This window comes from Leptodactylus fuscus, chromosome 6, assembly GCF_031893055.1.
Source record: "Leptodactylus fuscus isolate aLepFus1 chromosome 6, aLepFus1.hap2, whole genome shotgun sequence".
Taxonomy (NCBI): Eukaryota; Metazoa; Chordata; class Amphibia; order Anura; family Leptodactylidae; genus Leptodactylus; species Leptodactylus fuscus.
In genome coordinates, this window is record NC_134270.1 from 163261028 (window position 1) to 163278283 (window position 17256).

A 17256-nucleotide genomic window follows, 5' to 3' on the forward strand; every position below is an offset into this window, starting at 1 on the left:
AGAGCCTTGGTATTGGTGGTTGGATCTTGGATAAGAGACCTGGAAAAAACAGCAGCATGTAGAGAAATATAAACTAGCAAAACTCATCCCAAAAAGGCAACCCCTCGCCCCAATCTCAGATCCCCTAATAACACTGAAACAGAGGTAACATCGTCCCCTTTGATCTATCTTATCATTAAGGGGGCTACGACCATCTTGGGAAATATTTGTCAGTACTCCGAGCCCTGCCGGAGTCCAAGTACAGACTGGACTCCTCATAAACGGGAAGTGTCCTCCTTCTGGGTCAGGGGTGGCGCTAACTGATCGTCTCTGACCTGGATGATTCCCCAAACTCTGGCGTGGATATACGTACACTGGTATGTGAAGATATGAGAATCTTTTTGGAAAACAGATTTGCAGAAATGTTACTTTGTGTAGTTGGCATGTGATACAGGAAGACTGTGTATAATCCTTCGCCATAGTGAGAAAGGAAGAAGTCGTGGAACGCGTTGGGATGAGTGCACAGATCGGGACGTACTAAAGCGCAAAAAGAGAAGGTAGATCTGATGTGCAGCTTATAGAAGCGGGCAAGGCCCAACATTGAAATCATCCCCCCCTCCCCAACTCACAAAAAAACACCCCTCGAAAAACCATCACCCGAAACGCACAGACAACGGAAAAAAATATTCAATCGAGTTAATCAACCTCAAACACAAGAAGACCCCAGGACCCCATGCATAGAGCTGATCCCACATTCCTGCAAGTTATATCCCCCTCCCCAATAAGGACACCACAGTAACTAGAATATCACTTGGCTGTTTAGATTTAAAGCATTCTCACAGAGAAGACAGATGCGGGCGTGACTGGGTATCACGTGCCCTCTCCACACATGAATTGGACGGACCTCCATATACACCGGAGTTCATACTATGCCATACACACCTACAAAGCTGGAAGACCCCCATATAGCCGGGATGATTGGGTATGTCACCAGGATTGGTGGGACAGACCACCATGAGCACAAAGGGACAAAGGACCATGCAAGGGTAGCATTGTAGCAGACCACACGTAAAAGTACACAGACGAAAGGTATCAGTTTCGAGAGTAACCAGTGCCCTGCATACCCACCACTGGACAAAAATGGACCTTGGCTCCTGGTAGATGTTGGTGACCTTCATGGATGGTTCCCCATTGGCAGGCCTTTGCTCATTCTTTGTGAGGAAGTTGCTTTACTGCCTACGATGGTTTGAAGCTCTGCACTCACAGGAGGTCATCTTGGTCTTCACTAATGCATTTGGTGCCGCCTGCAGAGACCTCGCCTCATATCCACCCTATAAGTAGCACTGAACTCTTCACAACACAGCCATACCACAACACACAGACACTAGGATGAGGATACTTCCCCTATCCTCCTGACCACTACACACTGTTTGGGTTGTAACACAAGACGTTGAACTGCAAGTTTTCATCCCAATGCCGAAGTAACACGAAGAGTTGCTGAGCGGCGGACTTGACCGTGGCCAGAGTGCGTCCCTCTGGGATCTTTTGCTTACACAACCACCGGTCAGCCTTGGCCGCCAGTAACTCCCACTCAATGAAATAAGCAGCAGAGTTGTTCTCAAGCCAAGCCAAGGCAACGGCAGTGGCCCATATCATGCTTTCTGGATGTGACCTGCGTTGCTCTTCAATGCTCTCCATCCAAGACTGGACCTCGGTGCCATCTGACTCTGACCCCAAACCACTGTCTGTGTGAATGGAGGCAGAGTCTTGAACGCTATCAGGAGATGAAAAGCGTCGTATGGGAAGGACGGGGAGAGTTAGTTCATTCTCTGACTTTGTGGATCGTGAAGGACTGTCCAAGGCGCTGCTGGAGAGGTGGCGTGTTCGGGGCTGCTGGCTGACATCTTCACCAAACCCATTCAACGTAGTGTGATGGTCATCATCTGGTACGAGTAGTTGTCCAGTGCCCGCTGAAGAAAGTGCAGGGTCCTTACGTGAAGGAGAAGAGCTGTGAGACATGGGGCTTAAAGCAGAACGGTGACTTGTGAATGGAGATGTCCACTTGAGTTTGTCCATCGGGATGTTGGCCGCATCTGCAAAGGCCTGGTTCATAAGGAAAGCTCCACAAGCCAACTGCAGTGTGACCTATGAAGGGGACAGCAACGTGAGGCATCACACAGGTGTTCAGTATAGAAGGTGAGATTTTAGGATATTTTAAAGGGAACTGCAGCCTCCAGGGAAATATTTACACACTCAGATTAGGAGGAGGGAGCTGCAGCTGCAGTTTCTCTCTTTTGGTCTATGAGGGAGTAATGGAGAAGACCACTCTAACTTTAGTAGTGCACTAGGAAGAGTTAGAGGGATTGAAGGTGCACTTTAAACTATTTTCATTTAAGCACCCCTTTAAATCTGCAGTGAGGCTGGGCAGTGGACACGAGGATCGGGTACTCACCAGAGGCAGGTAGTCAATGTTCTTCTCGCTCTCGCTTTCCTCGCTGCCTTTTCCAGGAGATTTAATCATAAATCCTTTGGCAGCTCGAGTCAGAAGCCGCGTCTTATTGAGGCTCAGCCTACAACAAGAAGACAAATAAGGATTCCTGCAGGAGCTAAGTAAATATCAGCATCTGTGAGCTCCAGTTACCTGGCGGCAAAGAGACTTTCTATTGACCTCTGAGAATGGGAAGAAGAAACAGACGGGCTGCGTGGGGCGGCTGAAAGACACAAGGAATACGGGCACAGTGAAATGAAAGGCAAGTGTAGACCCAACTTACCATCATCACTGGCATAGACTGAATGATACTCATCCTGAGCCTCCTGATACATGGTTAGGATTCAAGGACTAGAGTGAAAACTAGGGATGAGCAAACCGAATCATAACAAGCCACGTTTAGTTAGAATTTTCCAACAGGTTTGACCAAGATTTTTGTTTTTTTTCCAGCCACAAATCATTATTAGAGTGCATTCAGAGGAGGAAAATGGCGCTGAATTTGGTGTGGAATCCGCGTCAGATTCAGCACTGAAAAAAAGTTCCCATTGACTTCAGTATGTTCCTTTTTCTGCAAGCACCCTTATACGTCTCAGACCCCAGAGAAGGGGTAAATAATCACGTATAGAGATGAGCGAACACTGTTCGGATCAGGCGTTCCGAACAGCACGCTCCCATAGAAATGAATGGAAGCACCTGGCACGTACACTTTGCCGGCGGCCGGACGCCATGCCAGGTGCTTCCATTCATTTCTATGGAAGCGTGCTGTTCGGAACGGCTGATCCGAACAGTGTTCGCTCATCTCTAATCACGTATACTCACCTTCCATTGCATCTCCTGAATTCTCTGTGTCCATTGTTCCTTTGCAGGCGTCTTCCATCTTCCTCCTCCTAGGTGACATTACGGATATGGGAGACAAATGAGGCCTGTCATTGGGCCTCAGCAGTCACATGGGCTAATGCCATGCAGAGAGGTATAATAACAGCACTCCCGGTTTGGACCCAACTTGTCGGGTCCGAAATAAAACGGGTAGGCAAAGCTGGTGAATATTTATGAAACGAATCTCACGAGGTTCGCCCATCTCTAGTGTAGACTGAAACTTTAACAAGGGGAAGATTTTTACTGACACCATGACCTTCATTGACTTGATGGAGTCAGTCTGTAGTCATCGCAGTCCTCACCTTGTGGAAAGCTGCAGCGCTCCCATCCGGAGGACACTGGGGTCGTGCAGGGCGATATGGCGCTCTCATCAATGTCTGTGAAGAAGGAGAATGACGGCATTACCTCCCAGATATACCCCTCTTTGTCATCTGCCCCTCCCCTCAGTCCATTTCCAGTCTTAAGATATGTCTTGTTATAACTCACATTGATCTTCTCAGATCTTGGCACATTTGGGCAGCATATGTGGTATAAACCCTTGCTATCATCTGACAGCTATGAGACCCCTAGTGGTAGGTACTCACCACCAACTTGCGTCTCCTGTCTGTTTGACACTGTCCTAATGGGTAACTGAAGCTGCCACTAGGGGGAACTGATTTAGACTTATGCAGTTGTATGCTTTGAGATCCCCCTAGTGGTGGCTGCTGGTGATCACAAATCATTGAGGGTAATAATACCAAGGAAAGCCACACCTCTATGTATCATGTGACTTTGGGTTAATCACAGAAGGTGGAGCCAAAGTCTCCTCCCACACCTAATCTTTGAGGCCTAAATCTAAAGCAGGGAATGCTGGGAACAAAAATAACAGCTAAATTTTACAGCTTTTCTGGGCCAGTACCATAAAATGACACCAGAAGAAGTGATAGGACATAACACTGAAGACATTGGGAAATTTACAGATCTGTATGGACATGCCCTTTAAGACATATAACTTCTTACTGTAAAACCGATCATCTGATGAGTCGGACACACATGTGGATTGTGATCGGCCCAGTCCGATGGAGAATCCTCGCAGGCGGCGACTTCCGGAGCTTAAGCTGCGCTGAGAGCCCTGTTTGAGAGCAGCACCTAGCAGGGAATGAGGGCATCCTCCTCAGTCAGTGCGAGAGGCCTCCGGACACAGACAGAGAGAAAGGGAGAGAGAGAGGGCCAGACGAGAGACTCACAGTTAACACGACGGAAGGACGGGTGGCGGGAGACGCAGGAGGACGGGATCTGGGACACAAATGGGAAGCTAAATAAACAGATAAAGCCAAAAACAACAAGAAGGACAAAGAAAACCTGGAGGAGCGAATAGGGTGGAAGCATGAGGCGAAGCAGGTGCAGAGCGTTGGGTTATGGTTACCTGTGTTGGCGTATTCCACCACACTGGGCAGGTACGAGTTACTGCTGAGGTCTACGGGAACGAAGGCCGTGTACTTGCTGATAACGTTACAGGCCTTGCTGGCGTGGATGGCGTTCAGCTGGAACCTGCGTCCTACACCTATACGGAAAGCGCAAGGAAATCAGTGACGGAGACCCGCAGATATAGCGCCTGCTGCCACGGTGTCGACTGCTACCTGGTCACATAATGAACCCCTATGACCACCACTGGGATCACTCAGCTTTCCAATATGCCTGAACATCAAGTGATATGTGATGACTTAGTTAGAATTGTCACTAAGGGCTGAAGGTCACTCATCTTTCCTAGAAACAGATAAGAGAATTAGCAGATATAACTGTATCCCCTTCTCCTCCCGTCCTTGCACCAGACAGAGGCGTTCCCATTACCCCCTCCCTCGCCCCCTGTCAGACGCTGTCTGTTATTACAGTGTATATGAATATTTAATGTCAAGAAATCGGAATATGAAGATAGGAAAGGTCATATGAATAAGCAGGCCTCAGGTGAGCTGAGGAGAGAAGCTGATGGATCGCCCCGCTCCTTCCTAGAGCACAACCAGAGACTGAGGATCTTAAGAAACTGAATTTTATGATATCAGGTTCTGCACCTGACTACACCCCAATAACAACAACCACCCCATACTAACAGGCAGAGTGACCCCATAATGACAACCACAATGACCCTATAAAAACAAGGCGTCGTAGTGGCTAATAACAAGGAACAACAGACTGCACAGCTGATGGATGCTGACTGTCCTGAGCACTGTCCATGGTGCTGAACCTGTCAGCTCCTGGATACACATACAGTACAGTATATTATGGAATATTTCTATATCTCATACTTATCTCTAGAGCAATAGATAGAAATCAAGAAGTTCTAGATGTTTCTATATAAAAGGCGCCTTGACCGGGTACAGGCTGTGCATTGCTGGTGGAGCTTAAGGCCGTAAGACATAACAAGGTGTCTGTTCAGTATAAAGACGGGTTTCTATTCCTCCTGGGCCCCTGAGTTCATGAATATAATACTGTAACTTCTGTAATCACTGACACAAAGAGAGGCCTATAGAGTAAAGAAGGACTGGAGGATGTAAATCTAACCTAGAAGAAATTTCTCTGACATTTGGGGTGTGTAGAAAGCTGAGTGATAACCCCTATGAGCACTGTCACTGTGGCCATAAGTGACTGTCACTCAGCAGCTGTTACCTGAGACCAACATAACTGAGGCTGAATAAAATATTAAAGGCCTGCACACAGGCGGAGGACGCAGGGAGCTACGTGTCCAGGCACGGTTACTATCAGGAGTATTGGAGACAGGTGAGACAGCTGTCCTGGTTTTCATTGACACCAACACTAAAGCTCTAGTGCTGAAGGATTTCATAGGCACCTCTGCTCTATATCTGGGGACCAGAGCCCTCACTGACACCACTGCTCTATATCTGGAGACCAGGGCCCTCACTGACACCACTGCTCTATATCTGGAGACCAGGGCCCTCACTGACACCACTGCTCTATATCTGGAGACCAGGCCCCTCACTGATACTACAGCTCTATATCTAGAGACCAGGGCCCTCACTGATACTACAGCTCTATATCTAGAGACCAGGGCCCTCACTGATACTACAGCTCTATATCTGGAGACCAGAGCCCTCACTGACACTACAGCTCTATATCTGGAGACCAGGGCCCTCACTGACACTACAGCTCCATATCTGGGGACCAGGGCCCTCACTGACACTACAGTTCTATATCTGGAGACCAGGGCCCCCACTGGCACTACAGCTCTATATCTGGAGACCAGGGCCCTCACTGATACTACAGCTCTATATCTGGAGACCAGGGCCCTCACTGATACTACAGCTCTATATCTGGAGACCAGGGCCCTCACTGACACTACAGCTCTATATCTGGAGACCAGGGCCCTCACCAATACTACAGCTCCATATCTGGAGACCAGGGCCCTCACTGACACCACTGCTCTATATCTGGAGACCAGGGCCCTCACTGATACTACAGCTCTATATCTGGAGACCAGTGCCCTCACTAATACTACAGCTCTATATCTGGAGACCAGGGTCCTCACTGATACTACAGCTCCATATCTGGAGACCAGGGCCCTCACTGATACTACAACTCTATATCTGGGGTCCAGGGCCCTCAATGACACCACTGCTCTATATCTGGAGAGCAAGGCCCTCACTGACACCACAGCTCCATATCTGGAAACCAGGGCCCTCATTGACACCATTGATACATATCTGGGGACCAGGGCCCTCACTGACACCACTTCTCTATATGTGAAAACCAGGGTCCTCACTGACACCACTGCTCTACACTCACCGGCCACTTTATTAGGTACACCATGCTAGTAACGGGTTGGACCCCCTTTTGCCTTCAGAACTGCCTCAATTCTTCGTGGCATAGATTCAACAAGGTGCTGGAAGCATTCCTCAGAGATTTTGGTCCCTATTGACATGATGGCATCACACAGTTGCCGCAGATTTGTCGGCTGCACATCCATGATGCGAATCTCCCGTTCCAGCACATCCCAAAGATGCTCTTTAGGATTGAGATCTGGTGACTGTGGAGGCCATTGGAGTACAGTGAACTCATTGTCATGTTCAAGAAACCAGTCTGAGATGATTCCAGCTTTATGACATGGCATTGCATTATCCTGCTGAAAGTAGCCATCAGATGTTGGGTACATTGTGGTCATAAAGGGATGGACATGGTCAGCAACAATACTCAGGTAGGCTTTGGCGTTGCAACGATGCTCAATTGGTACCAAGGGGCCCAAAGAGTGCCAAGAAAATATTCCCCACACCATGACACCACCACCACCAGCCTGAACCGTTGATACAAGGCAGGATGGATCCATGCTTTCATGTTGTTGACGCCAAATTCTGACCCTACCATCCGAATGTCGCAGCAGAAATCGAGACTCATCAGACCAGGCAACGTTTTTCCAATCTTCAATTGTCCAATTTCGATGAGCTTGTGCAAATTGTAGCCTCAGTTTCCTGTTCTTAGCTGAAAGGAGTGGCAGCCGGTGTGGTCTTCTGCTGCTGTAGCCCATCTGTAGCCTCAAAGTTCGACGTACTGTGCGGCGTTCAGAGATGCTCTTCTGGCTACCTTGGTTGTAACGGGTGGCTATTTGAGTCACTGTTGCCTTTCTATCAGCTCGAACCAGTCTGGCCATTCTCCTCTGACCTCTGGCATCAACAACGCATTTCCGCCCACAGAACTGCCGCTCACTGGATGTTTTTTCTTTTTCGGACCATTCTCTGTAAACCCTAGAGATGGTTGTGCGTGAAAATCCCAGTAGATCAGCAGTTTCTGAAATACTCAGACCAGCCCTTCTGGCACCAACAACCATACCACGTTCAAAGGCACTCAAATCACCTTTCTTCCCCATACTGATGCTCGGTTTGAACTGCAGGAGATTGTCTTGACCATGTCTACATGCCTAAATGCACTGAGTTGCCGCCATGTGATTGGCTGATTAGAAATTAAGTGTTAACGAGCAGTTGGACAGGTGTACCTAATAAAGTGGCCGGTGAGTGTATATCTGGGGACCAGGGCCCTCACTGACACTACAGCTCTTTATCTGGAGACCAGGGCCCTCACTGATACTACAGCTCCATATCTGGGGACCAGGGCCCTCACTGACACCACTGCTCTATATCTGAAAACCAGGGTCCTCATTGACACCATTGCTACATATCTGGGGACCAGGGCCCTCAATGACACCACTGTTCTATATCTGGAGAGCAGGGCCCTCACTGAAACCACTGCTCCACTTCTGAAGCCCTAGGCTTTCACTGACACCACTCTCCCACCTCTGGTGCTCCAGCCTTTCATTGACACCATTGCTCCACCTCTGGTCCCCAGGTTTCCATGACCACTACTCCACCTTTGGTGCTCCTAGCTTTTACTGACATCACTATGATACCTCTGCAGCTTAAGGCTTTCTCTGACACCACTGCCACAACACTGGACCCACTGATGCCACTGCTACACCCCAGGTGCCCTAAGCCCTTACAGATGCTACCATTCTAGTTCCTGTGCCTTACCTTATACTGAAGTCCTTGCTCTACCTCTGAAGCCCTGGGCTTTCACTAACACCATTGCTCCATCTCTGGACCCACTGATGCCATTGCTACACCCCATGTGCCCTAAACCCTTACAGATGCCTCTACTCTACCTCCTGTGCCTTGGCTTATACTGAAGTCCCTGCTCCACTTCTGAATCCCTGGGCTTTCCCTGAGACCACTTCTTTACCTCTGGTGTAGAAGACATTCAATGATACCACTGTTCCACCTCTAGAGCCCTAGGCTTTCACTGGAGAACTGGGCTTTTCTGGACACAACTGGAAATTTCTGCAAAATAATCAGTTCCTGCACTGTAGTAAAGTATTAGTCCAGTGGTTTCCTATCAGTTCTCATTACCATGCTCGATCTCACTTTCTCTCTCGGCCAGCTGCTCAAAGTCCCGTATGATGGACTTGGCCGCCAGATGATGAAATGTCTCATTCCACAGGTCGCTTTCGTCGTCATCTCTGCTCTCCCGCTCCCTTAACAGCTTGTGGATGTCGAATGCGATTTCCCACTGCACTGTATGGTTGCCCTTCAGACCCCTGACCACCGCCTTGCATATGGTGGACGTGTGGGAGGACGGACTCTTGACCCCAGAGATCTGTTCTGGTGCGAACTCCTCTGAAGCCGCCTCGGTTTCGAAGGTGAAACATGGGTGATGGCAATCTATGGGAAATGGACAGACGACAATGACGAGAGACGTTTTACAAGCGACATCTTATAATACTCAATCCTTGATGCTTTGGGAGATTTTTTTGGTGGGGACAGGGCCATGAGAAGAAAGTATAACATGTCCGCTGCCTCATAGTATAGAGTGACCTGGCTACAGCACAATGGATCTGTGCCAGCAAGTCATGATATCTTTATGACACCTTCCACACATACAGAGAAGAAGACAATGGAAGGTAAAGCAATAACCCGAGTATTTATGTTTGAGCCTGGTGTATTATAGATGAATTATTATAATTATCACATTCTGTATTATTATTACAGCTGCAGGTGGAGAGTGTGTGCTGCTTGTTTCATAAAGACTCTATGAATGAATCCCCCGAGGAGCTCGGCTCATTCATACAATCCTGCATTAAATAATGAATGGCCGCCTCTCAGCAGGGATCTCCTGTGTGCTTTGATTCACATCCTGCATTATTCACCGGAAAATGTGCAAATACAGAAGAATATTCACAGCAAAGACACGAGAATCTACCAACTGATCCATGATGAGCCCAGCAATGTCCAGGTTATACAAGCTTGATTTATATCGCTGTATATAAGAAGATACACAACTTATACCAGCTGTACATATATAAATATATACAGGAGATACCTAGGTTATACCGGCTGTACATATATAATTATATACAGTATATACCCAGGTTATACCGGCATGGTCCATATCACTATATACAAGGAGATGTATAACTTATACCAGCTGTACATATATATTATATACAGTATATACCCAGGTTATACCGGCATGGTCCATATCACTATATACAAGGAGATGTATAACTTATACCAGCTGTACATATATATTATATACAGTATATACCCAGGTTATACCAGCATGGTCCATATCACTATATACAGGAGATGTATAACTTATACCAGCTGTACATATATAGTTATATACAGTATATACCCAGGTTATACCGGCATGGTCCATATCACTATATACAAGGAGATGTATAACTTATACCAGCTGTACATATATAATTATATACAGTATATACCCAGGTTATACCAGCATGGTCCATATCACTATATACAAGGAGATGTATAACTTATACCAGCTGTACATATATAATTATACTAGCTGGTACCCGCGACTTCGTCTGCGGTGATTGTAGCAGTGGGTATATACAGGCGCGGGTAAGGTTTTCGTACTGTGTATAAGGTATGGGATATGAAATGTAACTTTGTATCTTGTTTTTTTCTATAATTCAGAGAATACGTGAGACTTTTGTCTTGAAGGTAATTTGTAGTTGAGCTGCTATATATACGGTGTTGTGAGAAACTTTATATAGTGACTTTGGGACAGAAGTATTTGAAGTTAACCCTTTCCCGCCGATGGCATTTTTTGATTTTCGTTTTTGACTCCCCTCCTTCTAAACCCCATAACTTTTTTATTTCTCCGCTCCCAGAGCCATATGAGGTCTTAATTTTTGCGGGACAAATTTTTCTTCATGATGCCGCCATTAATTATTCTATATAATGTACTGGGAAGCAGGGAAAAAATTCAAAATGGGGTGGATTTCAAGAAAAAATGCATTTCTGCAACTTTCTTACAGGCTTTGGTTTTACGGCGTTCACTGTGCAACCAAAATGACATGTCCCCTGTATTCTGTGTTTCGTTACGATTCCGGGGATACCAAATTTATATGGTTTTAGTTACATTTTGACCCCTTAAAAACAAATCCAAAACTGTTAAAAAATTTTTTTTTGAAAAGTCGCCATATTCCGACAGCCGTAACTTTTTTATACGTGCATGTACGGGGATGTATAGGGCGTCTTTTTTTGCGGGACCGGGTGTACTTTGTAGTTCTACCATTTTCGAGAAATGTTATTGCTTTGATCAGTTTTTATTCAAATTTTTATCAGAATCAAAACAGTGAAAAAACGGCGATTTGGCACTTTTGACCATTTTTCCCGCTACAGCGTTTACCGAACAGGAAAAATATTTGTATAGCTTTGTAGAGCAGGCGATTTTGGACGCGGGGATACCTAACATGTATGTGTTTCACAGTTTTTAACTACTTTTATATGTGTTCTAGGGAAAGGGGGGGATTTGAATTTTTAATCCTTTTTTTTTGTTTTTAATATTTTTTTTTTACTTTTTTAAAACTTTTTTTTTTGCATTTATTAGACCACCTAGGGGTATTGACATGGGTGGGCAGTGTCGCGGATTGTCATAGCGGTGGGAGTCGGCAAACATGGCTGCTCCGGAGCGTTAAAGAGAGCCCCCTGGAGTATCGTTAAGGTGAGGGGCAAAGTGGTAAAGTATATGTATATGTGATTGTGTGGGGTTAGGGGCGAGTCTGTAGAGGGCAATATGAATTTTGTGGCTTGCTATGGTCCAAAGTGTGTGAGATTGCAGAGATGGTGGTGTGAGTTTGGGGTTTGTGGGGGTCCTTGGAAAAACGTATGTGCGCTATTGTGACGAAAAGTAGCCTATTGCACAATGGGGTGTATTAACTATGTTTGTGGAAAATTACAGCCAAATCGGTCGAGCGGGTTTTGCGTGATTGACTAACAAACATCCGAACACACAAACCCACAAACATCCAAACTCACAAACTTTCACATTTATAATATTAATAGGATATAGGAGATACCCAGGTTATACCATCTGTACATATATAATTATATACAGTATATACCCAGGTTATACCAGCATGGTCTATATCACTATATACAAGATGTATAACATACCAGCTGTACATATATAATTATATACACTATATACCCAGGTTATACCAGCATGGTCCATATCACTATATACAAGAAGATGTATAACTTATACCAGCTGTACATATATAATTATATACAGTATATACCCGGGTTATACCGGCTGTACATATATAATTATATACAGTATATACCCAGGTTATACCAGCATGGTCCATATCGCTATATACAGGTGATGTATAACTTATAGCAGCTGTACATATATAATTATATAAAGTATATACCCAGGTTATACCAGCTGTACATATATAATTATATACAGTATATACCCAGGTTATACCAGCACGGTACATATCACTATATATATATATATATATATATATATATATATATATATATATACAGTAGCTGCTCAGATTATATCAGCATGTTCCATATGACTGTATGCATGAAGATGTATAACTTATACCAGCAGAACATATGTAAGTGCCCAGGTTATACCATCATGGTCACGTGATCACTACACACAGTAGAAGAAGATGGACTTTATTTGTATGTTGTTTATCTGTGGTTGCACATACACCAGTGCCCCCTCTCTCACACACAACTGTACATGGGCTGTCTAGGATAGCCTCACCCAGATCTCCCGGGCTGCTGAAAGGCTGACTGTCCGTGGAAGATTTCAGAGAGAGAGAGGTCTCCTGTTGGGTGGAAGGACTTCCCGTGTTTGATGCTTGTGGACCCTCATGTGTCAGTGGGGAGTCCCAGTCATGGCAGAAAGAAAGGCAGCTCTGCTGAAGAAGAGATGGCCGCCTGGCGCCAGCTCCCCTAATTTTTGTGGTGCTGACAAATGGGCTGATGGACAGAGATGACTGATGAAATCCAGAAAATGGATATGGGGGAGAAAAAAGATGGCGGAGTATTACTATCTTATAATTACTGGTGAATTTCTGTAATAACCACATTCCAAACAGAACAATGTTCCTGCTCTTACAGTGAACCTTAAGGGGCAAGGGATGTCTAAATCACCTACCGAGTATCTACCACACCTAAGAATATATTCCTAATCATTGAGCATCTGAGAGAGTCCACAAGACCGTGGTGTTGTCATCCATGATGCCCTTAGAAAGGGTCATTAAAAAGCGAGACTTGGTATAAAGAAAGCCAGCGAGTCTTCATGGCTTCCTTGAGAGACATGTAGTACATGACATAACTTACTTGTTAGAGGACCATCTCTAGTAACCACCATGTCAGACAAGCCGTTGTTGGAGTTGGTGAAGATGATCAGCCATGGTTGTACATTGAGGCCTTGGGTTAGGAAGGATCGTTGGAAGTTTTAGGTTGTTGGTCTAAAGATAGACAATATAATGTGTTGGCTTAGAGATAGTCACTGGTGGTGGTTGGTTGAGAGAAGAATGGTCGCTCTAGGGATGGTCAGTATAAGGTCTGGGATGTTGGTTGGTTAAGAGTTGGTCATTACAAGAGCTGGGTCGGGGGTTTGTTTAGAAAAGGTAAATACAAAGTCTGAGTTAGAGGTTGGTTTGGAAATGACCGTTGAATGGTTGTTGACTTATACACAGTCCAGTCCTATTAATGTGACCACCACCTTCATTTGACGTCAACATTAAATAACCAATCGCAGAAGACACGTGTCATCAGCCATCTGGGTGTACTCATCATTGTGGAAGGCATGATAGACCAACACACGTATACATCTATGCTTGCCGACCAGGTTCACCCCTACATGCGAATTATTCCTCCTCAGGATGATGGCATCTACCAGCAGGACAATGTGACGTGTCATAAAGCTCGCAGTGTAAGTGCGTGGTTTGAGGAGCACCAGGATGAGTTTACCGTACTCCCTTGGCCAGCAAATTCCCTGGACTTGAACCCAATCGAGAATCTGTGGGACCACCTCGATCGGGTTGTTTGTGCCATGGATGCTCAACTGCGTAACCTAGCACAGCTGGCCACGGCACTGGAGTTGGCATAGCTCAACATCCCAGTGACCATCATCACAACATCCGCTCTCTTCCTGCACGTCTCGCATCGGTCCGCTCTGCCAAAGGTGGTGATTCTGGATTTTGATAGGTGGTCACATTACTGTGACTGGACTATGTAGATGGTCAATACAAGGTCTAGGTAGATTGATTTAGAAATGGTCATTAAATGGTCTGAGTTGACATTAGAGAGCCCAAGTCGGTGTTTGGTTCAGAAATAACCATTACAAGGTGTGGCTTGTTGGTTGGTTTAGAGTTGGTCAGTACAAGGTGTGGGTTAGTGGTTGGTTTCGATATCACCACATAAAAAGTTAAAGTTGATGGTTGACTTAGGAATGTCATTACCATGTCTGAATTTATTGTTTTTTTTGAGAAAGTTATTAAAAGTTCTGGTTTAGAGATGGTCGGTACAAAGTCTGTGGTGGTGGTTGGGTTAAAGATGGCCATTACAAGCTCTTGGTTGGTTCTTGGCGTAGAAGTCGTCAGGACAAGGCCAGGTTTAGTGGTTGTTTAAAGGTGGTCATGACAAGATCTGGGTTAGTGGTTGTTTGGAGGTGGTCACAAGGTCTGGGTGGGTTGATGGTTTAGAGAAGGAAATTACAAGATCTGTGCTGGTAGTTGGTTTAGAGATGGTCAACACAAGGTCTGGGTTGGTTGCTGGTTTGAGGATGCTGAGTTCATGGTTGGTTTAGAGGTGGTCATAACAAGATTTGGGTTTGTGTTTACGTAAAGGTTCAGAGTACTAAATGGTAAGTCACAATTGTTCACAGGGTCATAGTTAGATCTATTGGTGGTAATCTCAAGACGTGGCTTCTGTTGTCTAAGGTATGGACATTATAAAGGTGTAAATAACCAAGATGACCCCAATTGGCTTCCAGAGTTTGTCACCATGGGAGATGCTGATCTAGGGAATTGACTGAAACATCTGGTCTGGAAAGATTTTGGAAAATTGGTTACAACTTCTAGGTTACCTCCATTCCCTGACTTGTGGCTCTCCATTTGCATTTGGTAATATATCAGGATAATTCTTCAGGTGTGGTAGATACTAGGTTACAATTTATGGAAGTTTTGATGTTACGTGTAGACACCCCGCACCAGTAATTATAAAAATAATGAAGAGACCAGGGTAACAATCGGGATTTTTTTTTTCAAAAAAGGCCTTTAAAAAATCCATTGCTCCCACTGATTTTTGTCATTATTTCTCTATATTGTGCCAGGCAGTCGCGTGATCTTAAGGTTTAACCAGATCGAGACTGTATAAAATCCACCGAAATTGTGTCACAATGAAACATCTACAAACCCGAAGTCAAAAATATGGTAACAGGTTGCACACGAAGTATTGAAAGCTGCACAGTCCGACAGTTACATATAAAACAAACAAATGCCCCCCAAGGGGGTTTAACCCCTACCTCTGTATAATGGATACTTGTCCTTATCTGTAGGTTGTCTGCTGTTTCTTAGGAATGTTTACTTGCAAAGTTTTTGCAATGAACAAAACAGATTAGGGTGGGGTGGGGGCGCTGTTGCTTTAATTCCTATGAGTATTTATCAATTACAGTGGTGAAAAGTGGTACTGCAAGTGACTAAAATAATATATTTATGTATGCATTCATTTGCATATTTTCCCAAGTGGCATTGCCTGTAACTTGGTGGGTCTCTTCAATGAAAACCACTAGTACACAGGGCTTTTATCAAATTTGAAAGAAACATTTGCAGAAATGGCAGAACTTGCATATTAGTCAGTAACATAATGTGCTTTATGCAATAATAAGTTTTTCTCTAAATTTACAAACAAGTTTTGCTACTTACCTTTTTTCTTAACCTATACATAGTCTGGTATATTAAACCTAACCAAGTCAGTCCCATCAGACCACATCCAATGGCTTCCCGGCTGATGCAACACTACAATTCCCAGTAGGCCCTGACGGCCTCAGGCTGGATGTTATAGCTTTGCAACAATTGGAAAGCAACAGGTTGCAGACTTAGTTGTACAGGATTCGGCTGCACCCTCACGGCTCCTGTGAGAGCTGGCACCGTTACTATGGTTTGACTCCGTTCCCCTTATTATAGACCTCTTGGCCTGTGTTAAAGTTTAGTATTTTTTTTCCTCTCTTTTCCACCTGTTTCGCAGAATTTCCATCCACGTCCTTGGCTGATGACCCAGAATCATGAGCCGCCATCATTATATGGGTATTTTGTGCCAGGCGATGCTGAGTTTCCTCTGGAGAACGTCTTTCCCGCTGCAGTAATTGGCACTCACGCTGTCAACTAATTACAAGAGATTCTTCAATATTTGGGAGGATTCCGCTACAGGTGGTGCTGTGTGCACTCCGGATACAATATTCAACTACAATGGCATCAGGAGCTATGTCATAGGAATGCACTTGTAAACAAAAGGATTGGGCATGTCTAAATCCAACATGTCCAATCTCTATTTCAACCAACATCAGGGGAGCATCAATCAAGAATCAGGACACAATCTAATGTAAATGATCTCCCTAATATCAAGGGCTTATAGGCCATAGACGCACTCTATATGGCTGGTATTGAGCCCCTGGAGAGCGGTGGGTTGCATTCTTTATTATGATGCTTTAAAGGGATCCTCTATCCACAGATGTTACAATATTCTGAAAAAGGGGTGTGAGGTATCAGCTTAAGGAGACAGGGTGCAAACACCACCAAGCTCTGTGGTGGTAGTGAGCCCTATAATTTTTTTTTATGTAGATTGTGAGCCCTATGTAGGGATCACAATGCACATTTTTTTTCCTATCAGTATGTCTTTGTAGTATGGGAGGAAATCCACGCAAACACAGGGAGAACATACAAACTCCTTGCAGATGTTGTTCCTGGCGGGATTTGAACCCAGTGCTAACCACTGAGACACCGTGTTGTCCCCAACCCCTATAAATTTTTGTTATGTGGCCTTCTTACCTCTATGTATGGTATTTCAAGCTGGAAGGCACCCCAAAAATGCCTG

The 17256-nt window shown here is 45.1% G+C and overlaps 1 protein-coding gene across 3 annotated transcripts in view; it reads right to left on the reverse strand.

Moving 5' to 3' along the window:
* Positions 1–251: 251 nt before the first annotated feature.
* Positions 252–17256, reverse strand: part of VWA5B1 (von Willebrand factor A domain containing 5B1) — a 106964-nt gene continuing 89959 nt past the window's right edge. For 2 of the 3 annotated variants that reach the window (XM_075277895.1, XM_075277894.1), the window contains exons 15-22: positions 12917–13151; positions 9229–9540; positions 4749–4886; positions 4343–4471; positions 3646–3720; positions 2621–2690; positions 2432–2549; positions 252–2124 (exon numbers count right to left, since the gene is read on the reverse strand). In XM_075277895.1, coding sequence (XP_075133996.1) covers positions 1399–2124; positions 2432–2549; positions 2621–2690; positions 3646–3720; positions 4343–4471; positions 4749–4886; positions 9229–9540; positions 12917–13151 — 1803 coding nt within the window. In that variant the 3' untranslated portion in view covers positions 252–1398. The remainder of the gene's footprint in view (positions 2125–2431; positions 2550–2620; positions 2691–3645; positions 3721–4342; positions 4472–4748; positions 4887–9228; positions 9541–12916; positions 13152–17256) is intronic. The other variant, XM_075277896.1, reaches the window with a different exon arrangement.